The sequence below is a fragment of the Solanum dulcamara genome, chromosome 11 (genome assembly GCF_947179165.1).
Source record: "Solanum dulcamara chromosome 11, daSolDulc1.2, whole genome shotgun sequence".
Classification (NCBI taxonomy): Eukaryota; Viridiplantae; Streptophyta; class Magnoliopsida; order Solanales; family Solanaceae; genus Solanum; species Solanum dulcamara.
In genome coordinates this window covers 54,230,190-54,248,647 of record NC_077247.1, presented here as the reverse complement: position 1 = coordinate 54,248,647, position 18,458 = coordinate 54,230,190, and the positions used below count along the sequence as shown (strand labels likewise).

At 34.8% G+C, this 18,458-nt stretch overlaps 2 protein-coding genes and 1 long non-coding RNA gene across 5 annotated transcripts; all 3 read left to right on the top strand.

The window, feature by feature from the left end:
- Nucleotides 1-4,639: 4,639 nt before the first annotated feature.
- LOC129873357 (uncharacterized) lies at nt 4,640-8,050 on the top strand. The gene is made up of 2 exons (XR_008762707.1): nt 4,640-6,957; nt 7,070-8,050. It is a non-coding gene; the product is annotated as an uncharacterized LOC129873357 (long non-coding RNA).
- Nucleotides 8,051-8,691: 641 nt separating this feature from the next.
- LOC129873651 (uncharacterized) lies at nt 8,692-10,929 on the top strand. The gene is made up of 6 exons (XM_055948780.1): nt 8,692-8,850; nt 9,026-9,093; nt 9,406-9,582; nt 9,916-10,014; nt 10,106-10,351; nt 10,438-10,929. Exons 2-6 carry the CDS (start codon nt 9,031-9,033, stop codon nt 10,663-10,665), a joined length of 813 nt encoding a protein of 270 aa, XP_055804755.1. The 5' UTR covers nt 8,692-8,850; nt 9,026-9,030; the 3' UTR covers nt 10,666-10,929.
- Nucleotides 10,930-12,409: 1,480 nt separating this feature from the next.
- LOC129873184 (uncharacterized) lies at nt 12,410-17,496 on the top strand. Of its 3 annotated transcripts, XM_055948223.1 has the most exons (9): nt 12,416-12,524; nt 12,656-12,727; nt 12,874-12,948; nt 13,951-14,034; nt 14,555-14,624; nt 14,730-14,821; nt 16,977-17,018; nt 17,092-17,172; nt 17,271-17,496. In XM_055948223.1, the coding sequence occupies exons 1-9, from the start codon at nt 12,498-12,500 to the stop codon at nt 17,340-17,342; spliced, it is 615 nt and encodes a 204-aa protein (XP_055804198.1). In that variant the 5' UTR covers nt 12,416-12,497; the 3' UTR covers nt 17,343-17,496. The 3 variants fall into 3 exon arrangements, with proteins under 3 accessions (XP_055804199.1, XP_055804200.1, XP_055804198.1); XM_055948225.1 differs by lacking the exon at nt 17,271-17,496 and having other exon boundaries at nt 12,413-12,524; nt 14,730-14,814; XM_055948224.1 differs by lacking the exon at nt 17,271-17,496 and having other exon boundaries at nt 12,410-12,524; nt 14,730-14,814; nt 16,977-17,169.
- Nucleotides 17,497-18,458: the final 962 nt, after the last annotated feature.

Genomic DNA, 18,458 nt, shown 5'->3' with positions numbered 1-18,458 from the left:
ATATTATGTTTTTAAAAATATCTTTTACATATATTTTGATTGATTTATTATTAAAATTTATTAACTTTTTATCTAATTTAAAAATATATATAATTTAAATTTAATTTTTTTTTTGTTGAAATCACAATAAAAATTGAATTATTTGAGAGCCTATTTGGATTGGCTTAGAAGTTGATCGAACCAACTTTTAAGCTATTTTTTAACCTTTAAAAGTGTTTGACAACAACAACGACCCAGTAAAATTCCACAACGTGGGGTATGAGAGGGTAAAGTGTACACAGACCTTACTCCTATCAAGGTAGGACGGCTATTTTCGGGAGACCATCGGCTCAATAAAAGCATTAAAAGAGGTTAGATAAGGTTAAAAAGTTACGAAGTTCAAAGCGATAAGGTAAAACAAATAACGAAAGCGATACAAATAAAATAGAGTAATCAAAAAAGAAATGCTTAAAATAAGTTAATATAAAAAAAAAAGAAGTTAAAAGTTAAAAGTTACCACCCATCCTCCCCTAGTTTTTTCTTTTTAGATTAAAAATCATATATATTTGGCCAACAATTTTGTCTTTTAATCCCTGATATTTTTTATAATTTCTATATTATTTTCCTCCTCTTTTTTTTCTTGCTATTTTTCTCTTCCGTTTTGTCTTCTTCTTCGGTCTTTCTTTCTTCCCTTGTCCCGCTCTTTTTGCTCTTTCTTTTTTTCATTTTCCCACCTCTTTTTGCTCTTTGTTTTTACCTCTTTGTGCTCTTTTTTTTTTTTCCCAGTTTCTTCTTCTTTTTCTTGCTTTCTTAAATTATTATTCTAAATTATTATTATTGTTTTTTATAAATTTTTTGTAGTATAGAATAAATATAGTCATTATTATATTTAAATATAATTGAAAAGCATATCAACTTTTTCATGTGCTTTATAATAATTAACATTTTATAATGTTTGACAATTTTAAGAGTATTTTAGATATTTTAATTTAAAAAGTGTTTAACAATATTAATGTACCAAACACATTAATAATTTTTTTTAAAAAAGTTAGCTCCTCTATCTTATTTTATATAGCACCCTTTTCTTTTTAATAAATCTCAGAAAGAATGTCACTTTATTTTAATTAGAAATAATTTTATTCTAATTTTTTTTTATCCTTAATGAAATGATTTATAACCATAAAAATATGTCTGGATTGTTTTGAATTAAAAGTTTAAATTTTATTTTATTTTAAAAAAAGTATTGTGTCAATTCAAATGATGTCTGAAAAAAAAAACCTTTTTAAACGCTATATTTTTTTCTTGGCCAATCCAAACTGGCCGTGAGTCTCAAAACTCGAAAGTGTCACAAGCATGGGAATATTGTTTGTTTTACCCAATCGATGTCAATAGTGGCAACGAGTCTTAACGTGTCAAGAGTACATGAAAAAGAGAACGTGTGTGGCAAAAGCTAAGGCATTAGAGGGAGTTTACTTCTGATGAAAAAACCATACGTGTAGTGTTTTGTCCTCTGTATATATCCACTTGATCCTAAAATTAAGTAATTCCAACTATAAATTTACATTTGATGATTTAACAATCAAACAGCAAATATGCTTAACACCCTCAGCTACCAGAGCACAATCACTTGTTGTGTTCTCAACTCCTTGGGAGTTGGGCGTACCACATTTGTTCAAATTCTTCTCAGGTAAGATTGCGGACTCTTTCGACAGAATCAGGGAAAAAGGATGATATCAAAATGGACCAGACCAAGAATCCTCCAACCCAGACCAAGAATAAGTAAGTATTACTACTATTTGGTTATAAATTTTATTAGTTTTGTTAGTAGAGGTGCGAGTAATTCAATTGAATCTAATAGTATTATATATAAAATATAAAAAAAAATATTGAGTTAGGTCCTAAATAATATTGACTATTGACGTGGGGTCTGGGAGGGTAAAGAGAATGCAGACTTTATTCCTACGAGGTAAGACGGTTGTTTCCGAAAGACCCCCGGCTCAATAAAAGGATAAAAAGAGGTTAGACAAGGCTAAGAAGTTTATAGCGATATGGGAAAGCAAATAACGAGAGCGACACAGATAAAATAGAGTAATCAAATTACAGAAAGTAATAGATAATAACAAAAATCAGAGCACAAGAAATTATAGTGCGCTAATGCACGTAATAATAAAGAAGAATAACGAGACTATGCTCGCTTTTAGCCTATTGAATTGTTATTGTTGTCCTTGGGCTATTGTGGTTAGCTGCAGGAATGTGATTGTCTATTGTGGTTAGCGGCAGGAATGTGATTGTCGCCTAATAGAGATATGAGTTGCCTACGGGGATATATTGATTCCTAAGAAGGCTATGTGCTGCGTACAAGGCTATGTTGGTGCCTAAGAGGGATATGAGTTATCTACGGGGCTATATGGATGCTTAAGTGGGCTATGTGCTGCCTACAGGGCAAAGTGGTTGCCTAAGAGAGCTATGAGTTGACAACGGGGCTATATTGATCCCCAAGAAGGTTATGTCTTGCCTATGGGGCTAAGTTGTTGACTTAGAGGGCTATGAGTTGACTGCGAGGCTATATTGATGCCTAATAGGGCTATGCGCTATCTATGGGGCTATATTGTTGCCTAAGAGGGCTACGTGACTACCTACGGGGTTAGGGAACTACTGACAGGGATATATAGACTGATTTGACATCTTCTGGGCTTATGGGGGCCTAGGTTAGTGGTCTTGTTTACTGTTTTTACCTGCCGAGTTTATGGGGGCTTGGTTAGGTTGTTGTTTAATTATTTTTGATAACTTTAGAATCAGGAGTAGGTTAATACGCTTAATTTATTCTTGATTTATTTATCTAATTATTCTCAGTATATCATGATACCTGCTCATATCGCCTTTTACACTTAGTACATTATTTCGTATTGATGCCCCATTGCTTGGGGGCACTGCATTCATGCCTGTAAGTCCAGACGACACGGTAGACATCTTTAGCAACAGGGTTGACTTCTTCTGGAGTTGTCGAAATTTGGAGGTTTGTTAGCTTTTGTTGTATATATTATTGGGTAAGTCGGGGTCGTATCCCGCCAAGCTTTACTACTCCTATAGGTTTGTAGACTAATGTGTGGGTTATATAGCTATATTATGGCTAAGTTATCCTGGTTTGTTGGGTTGCTGGGTTTGATAGTTGTTTGATTCATTGTCTTGTTATGTACCTACTTTCAGCTTTTGTAAAGAGATCATGGTGGCCTTGACTGGCCAATCAGGACTTGTGTGTTAATTGGCTATTTCTTTATATGAACTCTTGAGAGGGGCCTTGCCGGCCGAGAGCTTAATTTTAACCTAAAATATATTTGTTTTGTTTTCTTGATTGTGTGTGGCTACCATGCGCTAGTAGCAAATGTTTCAGCAGGGTCAGCTCGGGTCTGAGTTTTGGCATTAGGTGCCAGTTGTGCCCGTTGAGTTTGGATCGTGACATTTTCTATGGGTATAATTTTCCTAATTACTCTCCATAGCTATATATATGTTTACTATGGTCTTTAGCCTTTGTATATCTCACTGCATTATATAAATTAAACTTTTGCGTTTGTATATCTCACTGCATTATACAAATTAAGCTTTTGCGTTTGTATATCTTGGTGCATTTTACAAATTGGGCTTTCAAAGAGATGGTATATATTCGCGTCCAAAACTGTATATTCGCTTTCAGATTGTATATTCGCTTATAAATTCGTATATTCGCTTTCAGATATGCTTTTATGTTCGTTTTTAGATTTGCTTTTATATTCGTTTCCAGATTTTGCTTTAGAGATTTGTATATTTGTTTCTACATTTGTATAATAGTAAATTTCATTAAATTATAACCAATTCGCATAATTAATTAAAGCTATATTCTTATCGCATAATTATAATAGTAATGTTTGTCAATCTGCGTAATTTCACTTATTTTGAACTCCTTCCTGCAATATGCAATTTAAATTCTAAAAAAAATGGCCACATTTGTTATTCTGAATTTACTTGAGTCGAGGGTCTTTCAGAAACAATCGTTCTACCTTGATAGGAGTCAGGTGTGCGTACATTTTACCCTCCCAAGACTCCACGTTGTGGTGTTTCACTGGGTTGTTGTTGTAATTTCAAATATATACAATAAACTAATTAGTTTACAACAAATATAGCCATATTTTATTTACATAAAAAATAGCCAAAATCATTAGAAATATTCAGTGACTATACAATATAACTTGACAAAAGTCATAGAAAGTATACATTGACTATACAATATAGATTACTTATAATGAGCTATACACTGAATATACATTATGATTCACTTAAAAATTGATTATACATGAAATATACACTGATTATATATGTCTATACAACGAATGAGTTTTTTTTTTGGTAATTTACAACAAATATCTTCATATTTTATTTACATAAAAAATAGCTAAAATCATAGAAAATATACAGTGACTATATAATATAGTTTGGCAATAGTCATAGAAAATATATGCTGACTATACAATATAGATTACTTATAAATAAAATATACACTTAATATATATTATGATATACTCAAAAATTGAATATACCTTGACTATACATAAATATATACTGACTATACATTTCTAATCCAACGAATGATTATTTTTTACTAATTACTTTTATCGAATGTCTCTGCGGCGTAATTATCCCTTTGCTTTGTATAAACGCCCACATATATGTTTTGGGCTTTGTTTAGTTGAGCCTTGTTGTAACGTTCACGGCTTTTGATGGGTTTGTTTATGTGGGCTGCTATTCGATTTGCTTGCGGTTAAACCCTCAATTCGGAGAGGAACATCTGTTCGCCACTTGTCACAAAATAATTGGTCAAAATATACATCCAGATTGTTCCGAATTGTCTCAACCGCCATACGAAACATTGTATACTTTTGTCTTAAGTCGGTTACATTTTTCTCCTAGGATTCTATCCGCCGCATAGAAGTCGGTTGACAATCTTTATATATAGCCTTCAATTAGATGGTCTCTCCAATCATTCTACCCTTCTTTCATGGTACATGAATTTCTTTGTCGATTACTAGGGATTTTCGCACAGCGTAATTTTTTGGATGAAGCAATTTGAATGCTCTGCCCCTGGGAGAAAGGAGTCCATATTTCTCATTTCTCCGTCTCTGCAGAAAAGCTTGGCTCAGATGGTTAAGGTGCAGATAGAGTTAAATTCTTTGCGTTGTTGGCTGGATTTCCCTTATCGTAATCAGAAGCGTGAAGAGCAATATTCATAGGATTTTTTTGTTGTATAGGGATATAATCGGGACATAAATAGGCCTAATATCAGGGGGTCATGTCCCGTTTAAATTACTCTGTTACTGCTCTGGCCTTTGCCATGTCGGGTGCGCTTGCTTGGCAGGTCCATATCTTTAATAAAAAATCGATTTTTCGGGTTTTGAGGGGGGAGATAGCACGGGATTATTATCTTTTTTGGCCCGGGATCTCTCCCCTCTCGTTTTGTGTGTGTTTTATGCTTTTCTAATTCCTGTTTGCACGTCACGCTCTGCTTAGATGTGCCCAAATCGATCGTCAGATCAGTATTCTTTCAACGAGCTACCCTTAATTGGGCGTTCACATCAGGTACAGGGTGGTTAGCATCTTTTCTGCTTAACTTTTGCAATTAATTATAATGCGCGCAAGAGAGAAAACAAAATCGAGATAACTAGTTTATTGATATCGTAGCAGAATTATTCTAAATAAGTAAATTTGGGTTAACACATGTTGATAGTTTGTGCAGTTAGCGCCATAGAAGAAGACGAATGTGGATCTTTCAAGTTTTTTAACATGCATTTGGTAACAACTCCAAATCTAATAAACCAAGTAGTATCTGTTTCTGTAAAACGTGCTTGGGATAAAATCCACGTGAACTCCATCTAATCAGTGGAGCAACCTAGCGGACCTCAGGTATGCATTATAGGCTCGTAATTATGCTTTGATTGGATTCAGAATAATAGACCATCTCAGGTATACTTCATAGGCTAGTAATTATGCTGGACTTTGGTTCGTAATGAATAATTTGCAAAAATTCTGAACCATTTTGTGGCCTTGGACGATGTTTTCAACTCTAATACTTCTGAATTTGACAAAAATAAATTATGGTTTACATATGACTTATCCAAATTATTGTATCAGATGTATCAGATCTGTCATATTTAAGTTCGCCTTTGTCAGATGTCGATTATTAGTCTCTGTATTAAGAGTGATATGTTGCTCTTCAGTAGATTCTAGTGATTTTGTAATGAAAAATTTCAAATTTTTACTTCAAGGAAACGGTTTAAAGTTGTTTACCAACGAAAATCACTTTGCAAATCTGGTACCAACGAAAATCACTTGGTGGTAGTATAATATTTTGAGGGGGCAAATCAGAAGGATGTGAAGAACAAATTAGTTAATTCTTCGGCCTATCTTGTGGACCCAATTCGTGCATTTATGATGGTGGACGTGAAGAACCTACTCATCCAAGGATACAGGGATTATGTAATCAAAATTAAATTAGTCTTTGATCGAGGGGTATTCTGCCATGTTATTGCAGGATGTATGACGCTCTGGTTATTCCTTATGGTTGTGAACATATTCTTTCTGTAGGCCTTGATTGTTGAAAGGCCAAGGCCGACCAGTTTTATTTGGTGCCCATTGGTGACAAAAAGATTGTAGATCCATTGTTATGTAGACTTGATAGGAAGTACAAGATGGTAGGTCTCCTTTTTGTGTAGCAAATATGTGAAAGAAGCAGTGAACGGCCGTCAGGTCAAGGTTATTCAAGCTTTGCTTAAAAGTTGGTACACAAATTGTTCATGCGATTGATTTTTGGTACATGATGGATGTGTTTAGAAGCTCAGAATGACCTTTTGTACACTTTTTGGGCATATGCTTTTGCGCCTGTTACCATTGATCTGGGTTTCTCCTCTTCTTTGCTGGTTAAATTTGTATGATACGAAGTGATCTCTTCAGGTGTGTGTTCTGTGTGCACTTTTAACCATCATGTTCATGTACTTTGAGTTTGGTAAATGATGTACATGTCCTGAAGCTTAAAATTGTGATTGACCCTTTGTACACATTTCAGGTGTAATGCTTTTGCGTCTGTTACTGTTGGTCTAGTTTTCTCCTCTTCTTTGGTCAAATTTTTGAACATCCCGTTGTGAGACATTAGTGTGTTTCTATGATACAAAGTTATCTGCATTTTCAAGTGAATGTTCTGTGTATGCCCTTTTTAGCCAATATGACATGTTGGATCAGAGAATCAAGGCAAAATCTTAAGAATTATCAGAGAAATCCCAACTTAAGGAGTCTGTGATAGAGATAAAGTGAGGGTATATATTCTGGAAAGATCAAAATGACGGTGGCTTCAAACAAAACAAAATTCATTTAACTATGTTAAGTGAATTTATGAAGACAAGATTTCAGGATTTTCGAGCAAGGCAGTTTGGTTATCATAGAAAATGTTCCAGTAGCTGAGACGGACAGCTCCAAGTCACTAACACCAACCACCTTAAAGGTAATGAGTACACACTTTCAATAAGGCCTGCCATGTAATGGAGTAGCCGAAATGGTCCATTCAACAGATAATTATCAACCAACATATAAGGTAACCTTTATAGAAGATTGTGGACAGGAAATGCAGTCGATCTGGCCAAAAGAAATAAAGAAACAGATCATTGATCTCATCCATGAAAGATTCAAGGCCTCATTTCAGCAGTATTACCACAAACTATAAGTGTCTGTCCAACAATGTCTCACAAGATTGTGCAAAGATTGTAGAGAGGAGAAAGATCGTTGGCCATTCAGTGAGTGGATGAGGCGTTTATTCGGGACCTTGTTGTTTTTTTAGAAATTTTGAGAAACGAGAGGTTATCAACAATAGCCTTAAGAAAAGTTGGAGGAGTACGGGTAATCATGTATCATTAAAATAAAGGCGTTACTTGCCAATTGTAAATTTAAAATCTCAAATAAGTTAAGCTTTGTGTGTTTTCTGTAGAGTATTAAAATTTCATTTGTAAGTTTGGCACATGATATACTAATAAGAATTCGTCTTGATTGACAGCGTTATTGAGTTAAATTACTCTTTATCTTTTATTGACATGGGCACAATATTTTTATTCCGATCTGTGGCTGTATTGTTTCTTTAAAGAGGACGCTCTTAGGATTTACCTGTGTGGTTACTGAAATTGAATTCAATATTAATGGTCTAATATAATATGAAACTAAGAAGGAAATTTATGGTCATTATGTTGACTAACGCGCATGAAATACCATAGTATTTCCACTGCAATTTTAAAAAGTAGTTGAAGGAAAAAAGGGAATTAGAAGAGGGGGGAAATATTACCAGTCAAATCAAATGTATTTGAAAACCCTAAGAATTGGTAATTCATTGCCTAAATTTGGAAGATTGTAAATGCTACCTACAAGGCAAGATATAGCAAAAATAACTGAAATTTTATTGAATTCTCCAACAGTTGTTGGTCAGCAGTTTGTTTTTACCGTTAGTGTGTTTGTTAGGTTCCGTCCAAATTTGTGCACATTTGCTTTGAATAATAACATAGTTGGGTATCATTACATTATAGTGTCCAACTAAAGAAGACCCCAAGCGTGTGAAAATTCCATTTTCCGTCTGTTCCCTCTCTATTAATGTTAAAGTGAATGATCATCAACTTTGCGTGATTTCTCTACAGCTAGGAGTGGTGTAATCTACTTTGTACTTTCTATATTATTACAAGAATTAATTGCTACTTTGTGCATAGAGAGAGATCAAGGGAATCACATGTTTCTCCCTATATTTCTCTCTTTTTAAAGATAGCTTTCAAGTACAAATCTTTCTGCCATCTTCCTAATTCCATTCAAAGAAAGGTAATAACCAGTTCATTCTTGAATTCATTCTCATCTCTCTTTTTTTTTTTTTTACTTTTTCATAATTGGCCTAATCCAGCTTATCTTACCGGAAACCTAAATTTATGAGGCGTGTTTGTCTTGGTGATAAAGCAGAGTCACATATAACAATTAGCATCATTTTCTCAATTAACAGGAACCATGTTCTGGAGAAAACCGTCTCACACGAATCAGGCTGATGATTCTGCTAGGCGCGATGCAAAGGTAACAGAGTTTGATCAAGTTTTATCCTCACAGAATATGCAGTCTGGCTTGGTTATGATACATTTTTCTCTGGCTTGTTTACATTCCAATTTGCTTCATCAAATCCATGCTGATCATGTTAGTGCCTCACTTATCCTAAAAAAACCATGTTATGTTTTGGAAATACCCCACAACTGCTGCTTATAGAGAGTTAATAATAACTGGACTCTCTACTCGAATTGTCAGGACTATTGAACTCACTATATTAGCAATTAGTAGTTAAGACCATATATAACATTATAGAACAGGAAATAATTTTCTTTGTGAAACCAGGTTAGCGAGTTAAGGGCGGCTCTTGGACCTCTATCTGGGCGAAGCGTAAAGTTCTGTACTGATGCGTGTCTGAGGCGATACTTAGAAGCTCGAAATTGGAACTTTGACAAGGCAAAGAAAATGCTCGATGAGACTCTCAAGTGGAGATCCACCTATAAGCCTGAAGAAATTCGTTGGGTGATTGTTCTCTAGACTTTGTACTCTCAACTTTGTCATCCAAACTATGCAAGGTCACAGTTAGCCATCTAAAAGAATTCGGCTAATAATGTATTTGCACAAAAACTATGAAAGTGTTTTCTAATTCGAACAAGTCAATACTTTATATCTTCGCTGTAGAATATACACATCATAATGTTGAATTATTATTAGGGAAAATCATACTGCAGCTTAGAGGTTATGGTTGGTAGGCACAAATGTTACTAGATCAACTTTATATGTCTATATATGTCACTTGGTATAATGTTGGAAGATCATTCATGATTCTAAATTAATGATCTTGCAATATATCAGCATGAAGTGGCACATGAAAGTGAAACAGGCAAAGTTTTTAAGTCCAATTTTCATGACCGACTAGGCAGGACCGTACTTATAATGAAGCCTGGGAAACAGGTTCGTCCCTGATATCTTACCTTTAAATTAAAATCCAATCCATATATTTCATGTTAACATTATCCATATTGTTCTGTTTCATGGATGGCAGAACACATCATCTCCAGAAGGTAATATCCGTCATCTAGTCTATTTGATGGAGAAAGCTATCCTTAACCTGCCAGAAGGCCAAGAACAAATGTCTTGGTTGATAGACTTCAATGGATGGTCATTAAACACCAACATTCCCACTAAAACAGCAAGAGATATCATCTACATTTTGCAGAATCACTATCCAGAGAGGCTTGCTATAGTTGTTCTTTATAGTCCACCTAGATTTTTCGAGGCATTTTGGAAAGTAAGATTCTTCCTCTTGTCATTTTTTTTAGGAGGATCCTTTTTTCTGAACTTGGTCAATCACAATTTGTGCATCATTTTGTGCAGGTAGTGAAATATTTTATTGATGCGAAAACATTTGAGAAGATCAAGTTTGTGTATCCAAACAACCAAGATAGTGTGGAGTTGATGAAGACTCTTTTCGATACTGAGAATCTTCCATGTGAGTTTGGGGGAAAAGCCACATTGAATTATGATCATGAAGAATTTTCCAGATTGATGGCTCAAGAAGATGTTAAGACAGCTAAATTTTGGGGCTTTGATGATGAGCGATGATGGATACTCTAAAGCAAAGGTAACGCCTGGCTAGTGAGTGTTGCATCATCTGCAAGCTAAGCAAGTGCAGAAGTTTACATGAACAGTGTATAATGAAATTTGTACATTGTCAGTCTTATTTTTACAACACTTTCTTATGTTACTCGATCTGCCATTAAAATGCACCATTGCTTTATCAATTTTATCAAGTCTCTTGCTTGAAATGTTAATATGCACATAATTTGGATGCATTAATTTTTAATATAAATAAGTACAATTGAAGCACTTATTGCATATATGTAGTAAGTTCATGAAAGTTCCAAAGCCGCCGCGTCAATCAATTTACACGGTGAACATTAGTTGAACTAGTAACGATGTAGAGAGAAGAACACGCATTTTAAACAAGTAGGCACCATTCGAGATTGACCTAAAATAATAATAATCTAAAATAACAATATACCCAGTTTTATCCTACTTGTGAATCTGAAGAATAGCTTGTCCCAAGAGGATAGGATGTATATAAATTTCATTTCTATCTTTGTGAAGTAGTGACCCTCGATTTGACGGACAAGAAAAGATTTGAAGCATGATAATAAAAAAGTATGATAGCAAAATAGCAAGATACAAAGCAAGCGAAACAACAATTAGTAGTAATACACATAAAAAAAAAAAACAAGCCCAGTATAATCCCACTATGTGGGTCTAGGAAGGGTAGAGTGTACGCAGACCTAACCCCCACCTTGAAGGTAGGGCGGCTGTTTCCGAAAGACCCTCGGCTTAAGAGAGAAGAACAAGAGAAGAAAAACAAGAAAAACAAGATATAGGTCATTACAGGCAAGCATATCGAAAACAATATACAAATATGAATAATGAGAGCAAGAAAGTCAGGGTAGGAAAGACCGGAAAGAAAGGAGCATTAACTACTATAGATAAATAGGATACCCAAAGTAAACCGGACCAACAAATGTAAGTAGTAATCAAATGCAGAAATCAAACGTTAATAAACAAATGAGCAAAACTACGACTACTATGGAGAAAAGATAAGCCACCTATCCTACTATCTTAGTCTGAGTCCTCCACAGCCTCCTATCTAAGGTCATGTCCTCGGTGAGCTGCAATTGTGCCATATCTTGTCTAATCACCTCTTCCCAATACTTCTTCGGCCTCCCTTTGCCCCTCCTGAAACCGTCCATAGCCAACCTCTCGCACCTCTACACTGGGGCATCCGTGTCTCTCCTCTTCACATGCCCAAACCATCTCAGTCTTGCTTCCTGCATCTTGTCCTCCACCGATGCCACTCCACCTTGTCTCGGATATCTTCATTCCTAATTTTATACGTGATTACTAAACAATAGTGCTATTGATAAGGAGAAGTGAGAGAAGGCTATCCATTTGTCTGTCCCACACAAAGTGTGACTACACCGGCTAGTTACTAACCTTCTAAGATAAGTTAATTGTTAAACTCACTCTTTTCTATCTGAGGTCATATCGTTAGTAAGTTGATGTTATGTCAGTTTATGTCTAGCCACCTTCCTCTGATTCTTCTAACTTTCGTAACTCTTATTACCACCAATCTCCCATACCTCTTTACGATGCATCAACACACTTTCTATTCATATTTTTATAATTTTACAATCAAACATATTTTTTAGAGTTAAACTCTTAAAGAAAAATTAAAAAAAAATTATGCTCATACGCCCCCTGAATTCTTTTGTCTTGCCTCAAGGAAAAAAAAGAATTGCTTTAGACGTTTTCCAACTTAAAACCACTCGTTTTCTTTCCCTTGAGAAAATTCTCTTTTGCTTATCTCCTAAGCTAACCATTGCCCACTCAAGCACAGGTGTGCCGAATAAATGGCTCCGAAGAACTTGTGGTTCAAGGTTTGTGTTTTCTCTAATATATATTAACACAATGCTCTCTTCTTATCTGAAAGGTAATGTTTTCTTTGTACATTCTTTAATAAATATACTGAATGTAGATGTAAACTACTAATGGTTCTATATTTTGAAAGATAATCCTGGGTTCCTCCTCCATGGCACGTCGCGAAATTCTAGCTGACATGGGTTACGTATTTACAGTTATGGTACGTTCAATTTTGTTTTAAGCAGATTCTGTATTTTTATACTACTAGAATCGCATTTTCTGTTCAGTTTAGGTTTTGGACCTGGTCTTAGTTTTCTTTTCTAGTTGATTTTGACGTATATTTTAATTGTTTTTTTTGTGGACTAGAGTGCTGACATTGATGAAAAGAGCATTAGGAAGGATAATGCAGAGGAATTAGTGGTTGCTCTAGCAGAAGCAAAGGTATACTACCTCTTTTACCACAAAATATTTTTCAATTTTCTCATATATGGTTGATAAAAATGTTTTGGAAAATACTTTTGTCTAGGAAACAATTTTTTCAAGAGGAAATGACTTCCCCAGTGGAAGTAGTCAAAACAAATTCCATAAGTGACATTCCAAGTTCATTGTCTCTTCCCACCCATCTTATGCCCCCCACCCAGAACCCCCACTCCCCACCCCATTTTATCCCCATAGTGTGTTGCTTACTTACCAAACACTAGAAAATAAGTAAGAAACCCACTCGTTTTCCAAGAAAATATTTTCTTGGAGAACATTTTCCTTCATACATTGACTCTCAACTCTTGCATTTGAGTCTAGTACAGGAAAACGTTTGTTATCTGCTGCTGTCTTTCACAATTTTCCTTAAGTCATTTTTCATGTCTTCTCAGTTAATTTTATAGTGAAGTTGGTAGAAGTTCGCCAAAACCAATATTTTTGTTAGAATTGGGTTGAAGCTTTAATCATTTTTTTAGTCCAAGTAACTTGAAACAACGATCTTTGTAGTGTATCTGGCAGGATAGTGTTAAGTAACACAAATCGCCCAGCTATAAAGGCCAGGAGTAATCCTTGACGAGTTCTGTTGATAATTGTATAGTATATGATATCAATACCAAAATCCAAGATTTTTGTGATTGGATGAGATTTATTATTTTGCGTTTCCTTGGCATCTTTTGTGTCCTAACTAACTTCCAATCATTCTGCCCATCAGTGATTTGTGTTATGAAATTTCAATTTGATGGTTAGGGACTATCTATAAATGGGTACTTCTCTTCTGCTGATATTGTACTGATCCTGAATAGTTCGTATACGATAATCAACTCATTTTCTTTCCTTCCATTCCCATGAGACTGTAATTGTGCCGTATAAATTATGACGGAGGGAGTAATATGTAATACAGTAATATCATGTTCCAGTGCTTTAAGAGCAAATCTTATCTTTGCTTACTGGGTCTGTTCTTCTTAGGCAGATGCTATTATGTCAAGGCTCAAAACAACTGATCATTTGGAGGAAAATACCCATCCCACTCTGTTAATTACTGCAGATACAGTATGTTTACTTCTCCCCACTAGAATATTTCAAGTGCTATTGCCTTGTTAAAGATGTTCTCTGATTGATTTGAGGGCTCATCAGAAACCATTTAATGCTTTGTTTTTCATTTATTGCAAAACTAGTTGGTGATATAGGCACATTTAGCAATAATTAAAAAACAGCAGTACAAAATTTTAGCTAGTAACTTTGCATAGAGAAGTCTGGAGAAAGTGTTGAAATTAGCTTGATGTTAATTCTTTTGTTGGACAAATAATGCAAGCCGCTGACCTACCTTGTATGGCATTTTAGATTGACACTTATTGTGTCATTAGCTCATTTCTAGCCTTCTATTTTGCTCTCTAGATTCATTTGAAATTTGATGCTCCACGATTGCTCCATGATTTGACAATCTTAATTTAATATCACTATTAAATAGCATAATGCAAAAATTAGAGTACTTGAGCCTTCTAATGATTTTTCTCTTGGATGAAGAATAGATCTTTTTGGCTATATCTTACCTCCATCTATTGGTATCGAGGTGGCGGTGTACGAAGGAATTATTAGAGAAAAGCCATCAAGTAAGGAAGAAGCACGTCAGTTCATCAAAAGTATGTTTGTATTTGCGGTCTGCAGTTCCCTCCAGTATCTCCGCTAATCAGGTTATTCTTTTTCTTTTCTACCAATATTACTATTCTTGTTATTATGAATTGCAGGCTATTCTGGTGGTCAAGCCACGGTTGTAGGATCTGTTGTTGTGACCAACCTCACAAAGGGGATAAGAAAAGGAGCTTGGGAAAGGTCAGAGGTATATCTTTTACTCCATGTGAAGTAATTCCTTCATGCTGGAGACTATTGAAGTACAACTATGCATTTGTATATTACATTCTTGCTTAAGTTGATATGTTCCAATGGTGACATAGGCTTAACTGCATCAGATGCTTAAGTGTATGTGACGTGTGAGTGAGGATTAAGGTGATGTGACATTTTAAAGATATGACAGGAATCTAATTATAGATATTTGAATAAGTATATGCTTTTTCCGGCCTGCGACTTTGAGCTTATTTGAACCCCATCCGGATAAGTAATTTTTCTTTTAGAACTAGAAGAATTATTTTATTGTTATATCCACCATGTGTGAGATTTCAAATAAAGAGACCGTACATTCTTTGCTAAACTAAACTGCAGCAAGGTCTGAGCTCTTTCCAAGTTTCCTTATGCCAATATAAACAACTATAGTTTGCAAGTGGAGTTCTTGTAGAGCAATTCCTCTGCAGTTTCTATTTTGTGAATTGTGACATCAATTTCATCTTTGAAATTCGCTGTTAGGTCTTTGACTGTTGGGATCATTAGCATACATGAATTACTGAGTCTCTAGCTATAATACCGGAGCCAGTAAATTTCCAGTAATTTTTGTGACTATTGTAGATTTATAGCTAGTCCGAATAGCATTTCCCAGCTGGAAACTGTATGTTGAGTAGGAGCTCATTCATCAATCTATGAGTGGAAGAGACCTAAACCTTGACTTCTCTAACTAAACAGATAGGCACAAGTTGAGTCAATAATGGAGAGAGACTATGAATAGATTGGTTTCTATTTAACACCCGTGAGCATTTCCTCATAGTAATATCAGTATGAATGCATAATCATAGAGTTTAAGACTCTTTAGAAACTGATATAAATGTCCTAGTCTACAAGAAAAATTGGATGAACACATGAGAAATTCCATCTTAGAATGTGTAGAGGCTGAAGTTAGATAGATATGCTAGGTTTTTCTGGATGCATAAATTAAGCAAGCTGCTTTATGACCACAATTGATTGTCCAATTTGTCATCTTAATTGTTCACATCCTACAATTTTTTTATCTAATCATTCTTCCTTCTTTAGGATTGATAGATGAAGCTACTGTATTTTGTTGGAATGAGAGCTAAGGAGCTGCTCTAAGAAGAGCAAGTGTCAGATAGATATGCTAGGTTTTTCTGGATGCATAAATTAAGCAAGCTGCTTTATGACCACAATTGATTGTCCAATTTGTCATCTTAATTGTTCACGTCCCACAAATTTTTTATCTAATCATTCTTCCTTCTTTAGGATTGATAGATGAAGCTACTGTATTTTGTTGGAATAAGAGCTAAGGAGCTGCTCTAAGAAGAGCAAGTGTCAGATATTCTTTTTAAATGTATTAACTGCAAAAAGATTGAATGATACTTTATGGGCTGAAGTAGACATGAAGATTGTGCCAAGTCTTGCTCAATATTATTAACTCTTTACACAACAGCAAGGGAATCACTTTCCACACTGACATCTTTACAATCCAGGTCTCTAGTAAGGGGAATACTTTTGAAAATTGCCTAGGTTTCTAAATTTCCATCTCCTCTAGGCTTTGGCATAGAGAACTGTATCTGCTATCACCTCGCATCAGGATCTTTGAACCATCTTAATGCTGTCAAGTATGAACAGAATGGTTATTGTTACAGTTGTACTGTTCAACCACTGTCAAACTGGGGTGGGGGTGCAAAAATCCTTTGTCACAGACTACCAAGGCAGGAAAGAGTGAATGTTGATGAAAACTGGTGTATTACAGCTTTATGTGAAGGGCCGAAAGAGGGTGAATGTGGATGGAATCTGGTTTATTACAGTCCATCATCATTACTCTCTCCAGTCTCCACCCATGAATTTGTTTCGCAAGACTTCCTTTTACTGACCTTTCCAGTTTGTAAGGACGACCAGAATGCTTCCTTTTTTTATCTGCTTATTGGAACATTAATACAATTGCCTCACAGCTTCCTGCTTATCAGTTAGCTAGTTTTATCTTCTACAAGTCCTTCTATATGTTACTCTTACTAATTGGTTCTTTCTTGATGGTGTGGTGCAACATCATTTTGCTCAGAAATCTTCTTGCTGACTTTATACAAACTGTGATTGTTTAACATGGAGTATACTGTTCTTCTGCCTAATTGCAGGTATATTTCCATGACATACCTGATGAGATCATTGATAGCCTGGTAAATATGACAGTATCCTTAAATAGGGGGATTTTCTTTACCTGCAACATTAACTATTAGTGCAATTGTATAGATTGAGGAGGGAGTAATACTTAATGTTGCTGGTGGCTTAATGCTTGAACATCCACTGACGTTGCCCTTCGTTGACACTCTGGTTCGCTCTCTCTCTCACTCTCTCTCTCTCTCTTTGCAGCTTGGAACTGCCTGATTACTGATCCGTTGTTTATACTGTTTCTTCCCAATACTTTGCAGATTGGAACTGCTGACAGTGTCATGGGACTCCCAAGAAGTCTCACTGAAAAGCTTATCGAAGAAGCACTCTAGCTGCTGGAATTCCACAAATGAATATCCTTGTGATCACCTCTCTTTAAATGCACTCTCTTTGTTACTTATTACTCTCACTAGATTTTTGAGTTTATAAACTCGTCTTTCTGAAGTGTAACATTTGAAACATGCCTAAAGGAAATATTGGCCGAAAGACATTTTCCTTTGCAAATATCAATGATGCACTTTCTATAGACTAAAAAGAAAGAATTTATCTAACCCCCTTGTTTACACCAAGCCAATGAATGCAAGATACATGTCTTGTACACATATTTATCACTTAATCATGATCAAGTAATATGTATCGAAAATTTTAATTTCTAACTGATAAGGTCAAATTGTTTGATTTGATGTAAACATCATGATGGGGAATGATTTGATACTCATACAGCTTGAAAAATGATTCAATAAGGTAAATGTTCTGTATAACAAACAAACTTAATGACAGATACTTTTCTTTGCACATAATGTAAGCTAGTGTTTGGTATCACAAAAGTTTTTCCTGATCAAATTATTTTTAGTGTTTGTCTAATTTGAATTTCGAAATATGTTTCCTCCAAGAAAAATATTCTCCATCAAAGTGGAAAATGACTCTATTTCACTTGTAGACTAAATAATTTTTCTTTTTAAGATCCGAACTTTTATCTCATAAATTTTCTCAGCTAAAAAAATTCAGAAACTTTCTTCAGCTTCCTTTTTGTTTCTTATTTTAATGTATTTGTTAAATAAGTCATTTTGTTGTACTTGAGCTGAGTTTTTTTTTAAAAGATATATCCTCTAATTTTACTAGGTAGGAAGAAGATCTGCGTATACTATTCTTTTCAAACACCACTTATAAGATTACACTGGATATGTTATTCTTGTTAAATGACTGATTTTGATAATATTTAAAAGGGCAAATCTATCGAATCATATTTTATTTATATTTGAATGATTATTAAGCGAAACCTTGAGAAAGTTCTTTAAAATTATCCCTAAAATAAAATACTAGGAGCCTTTTGGGAGATTCTTTTTTTTTTCTTAGCAATAAATAGTAGTTAGGAAATTAAAATAGAGGGGGTAGTTTTTTTTTTTTGTTTCTCATTACTACTCCCTCTGTTTTAATTTATTTGATAT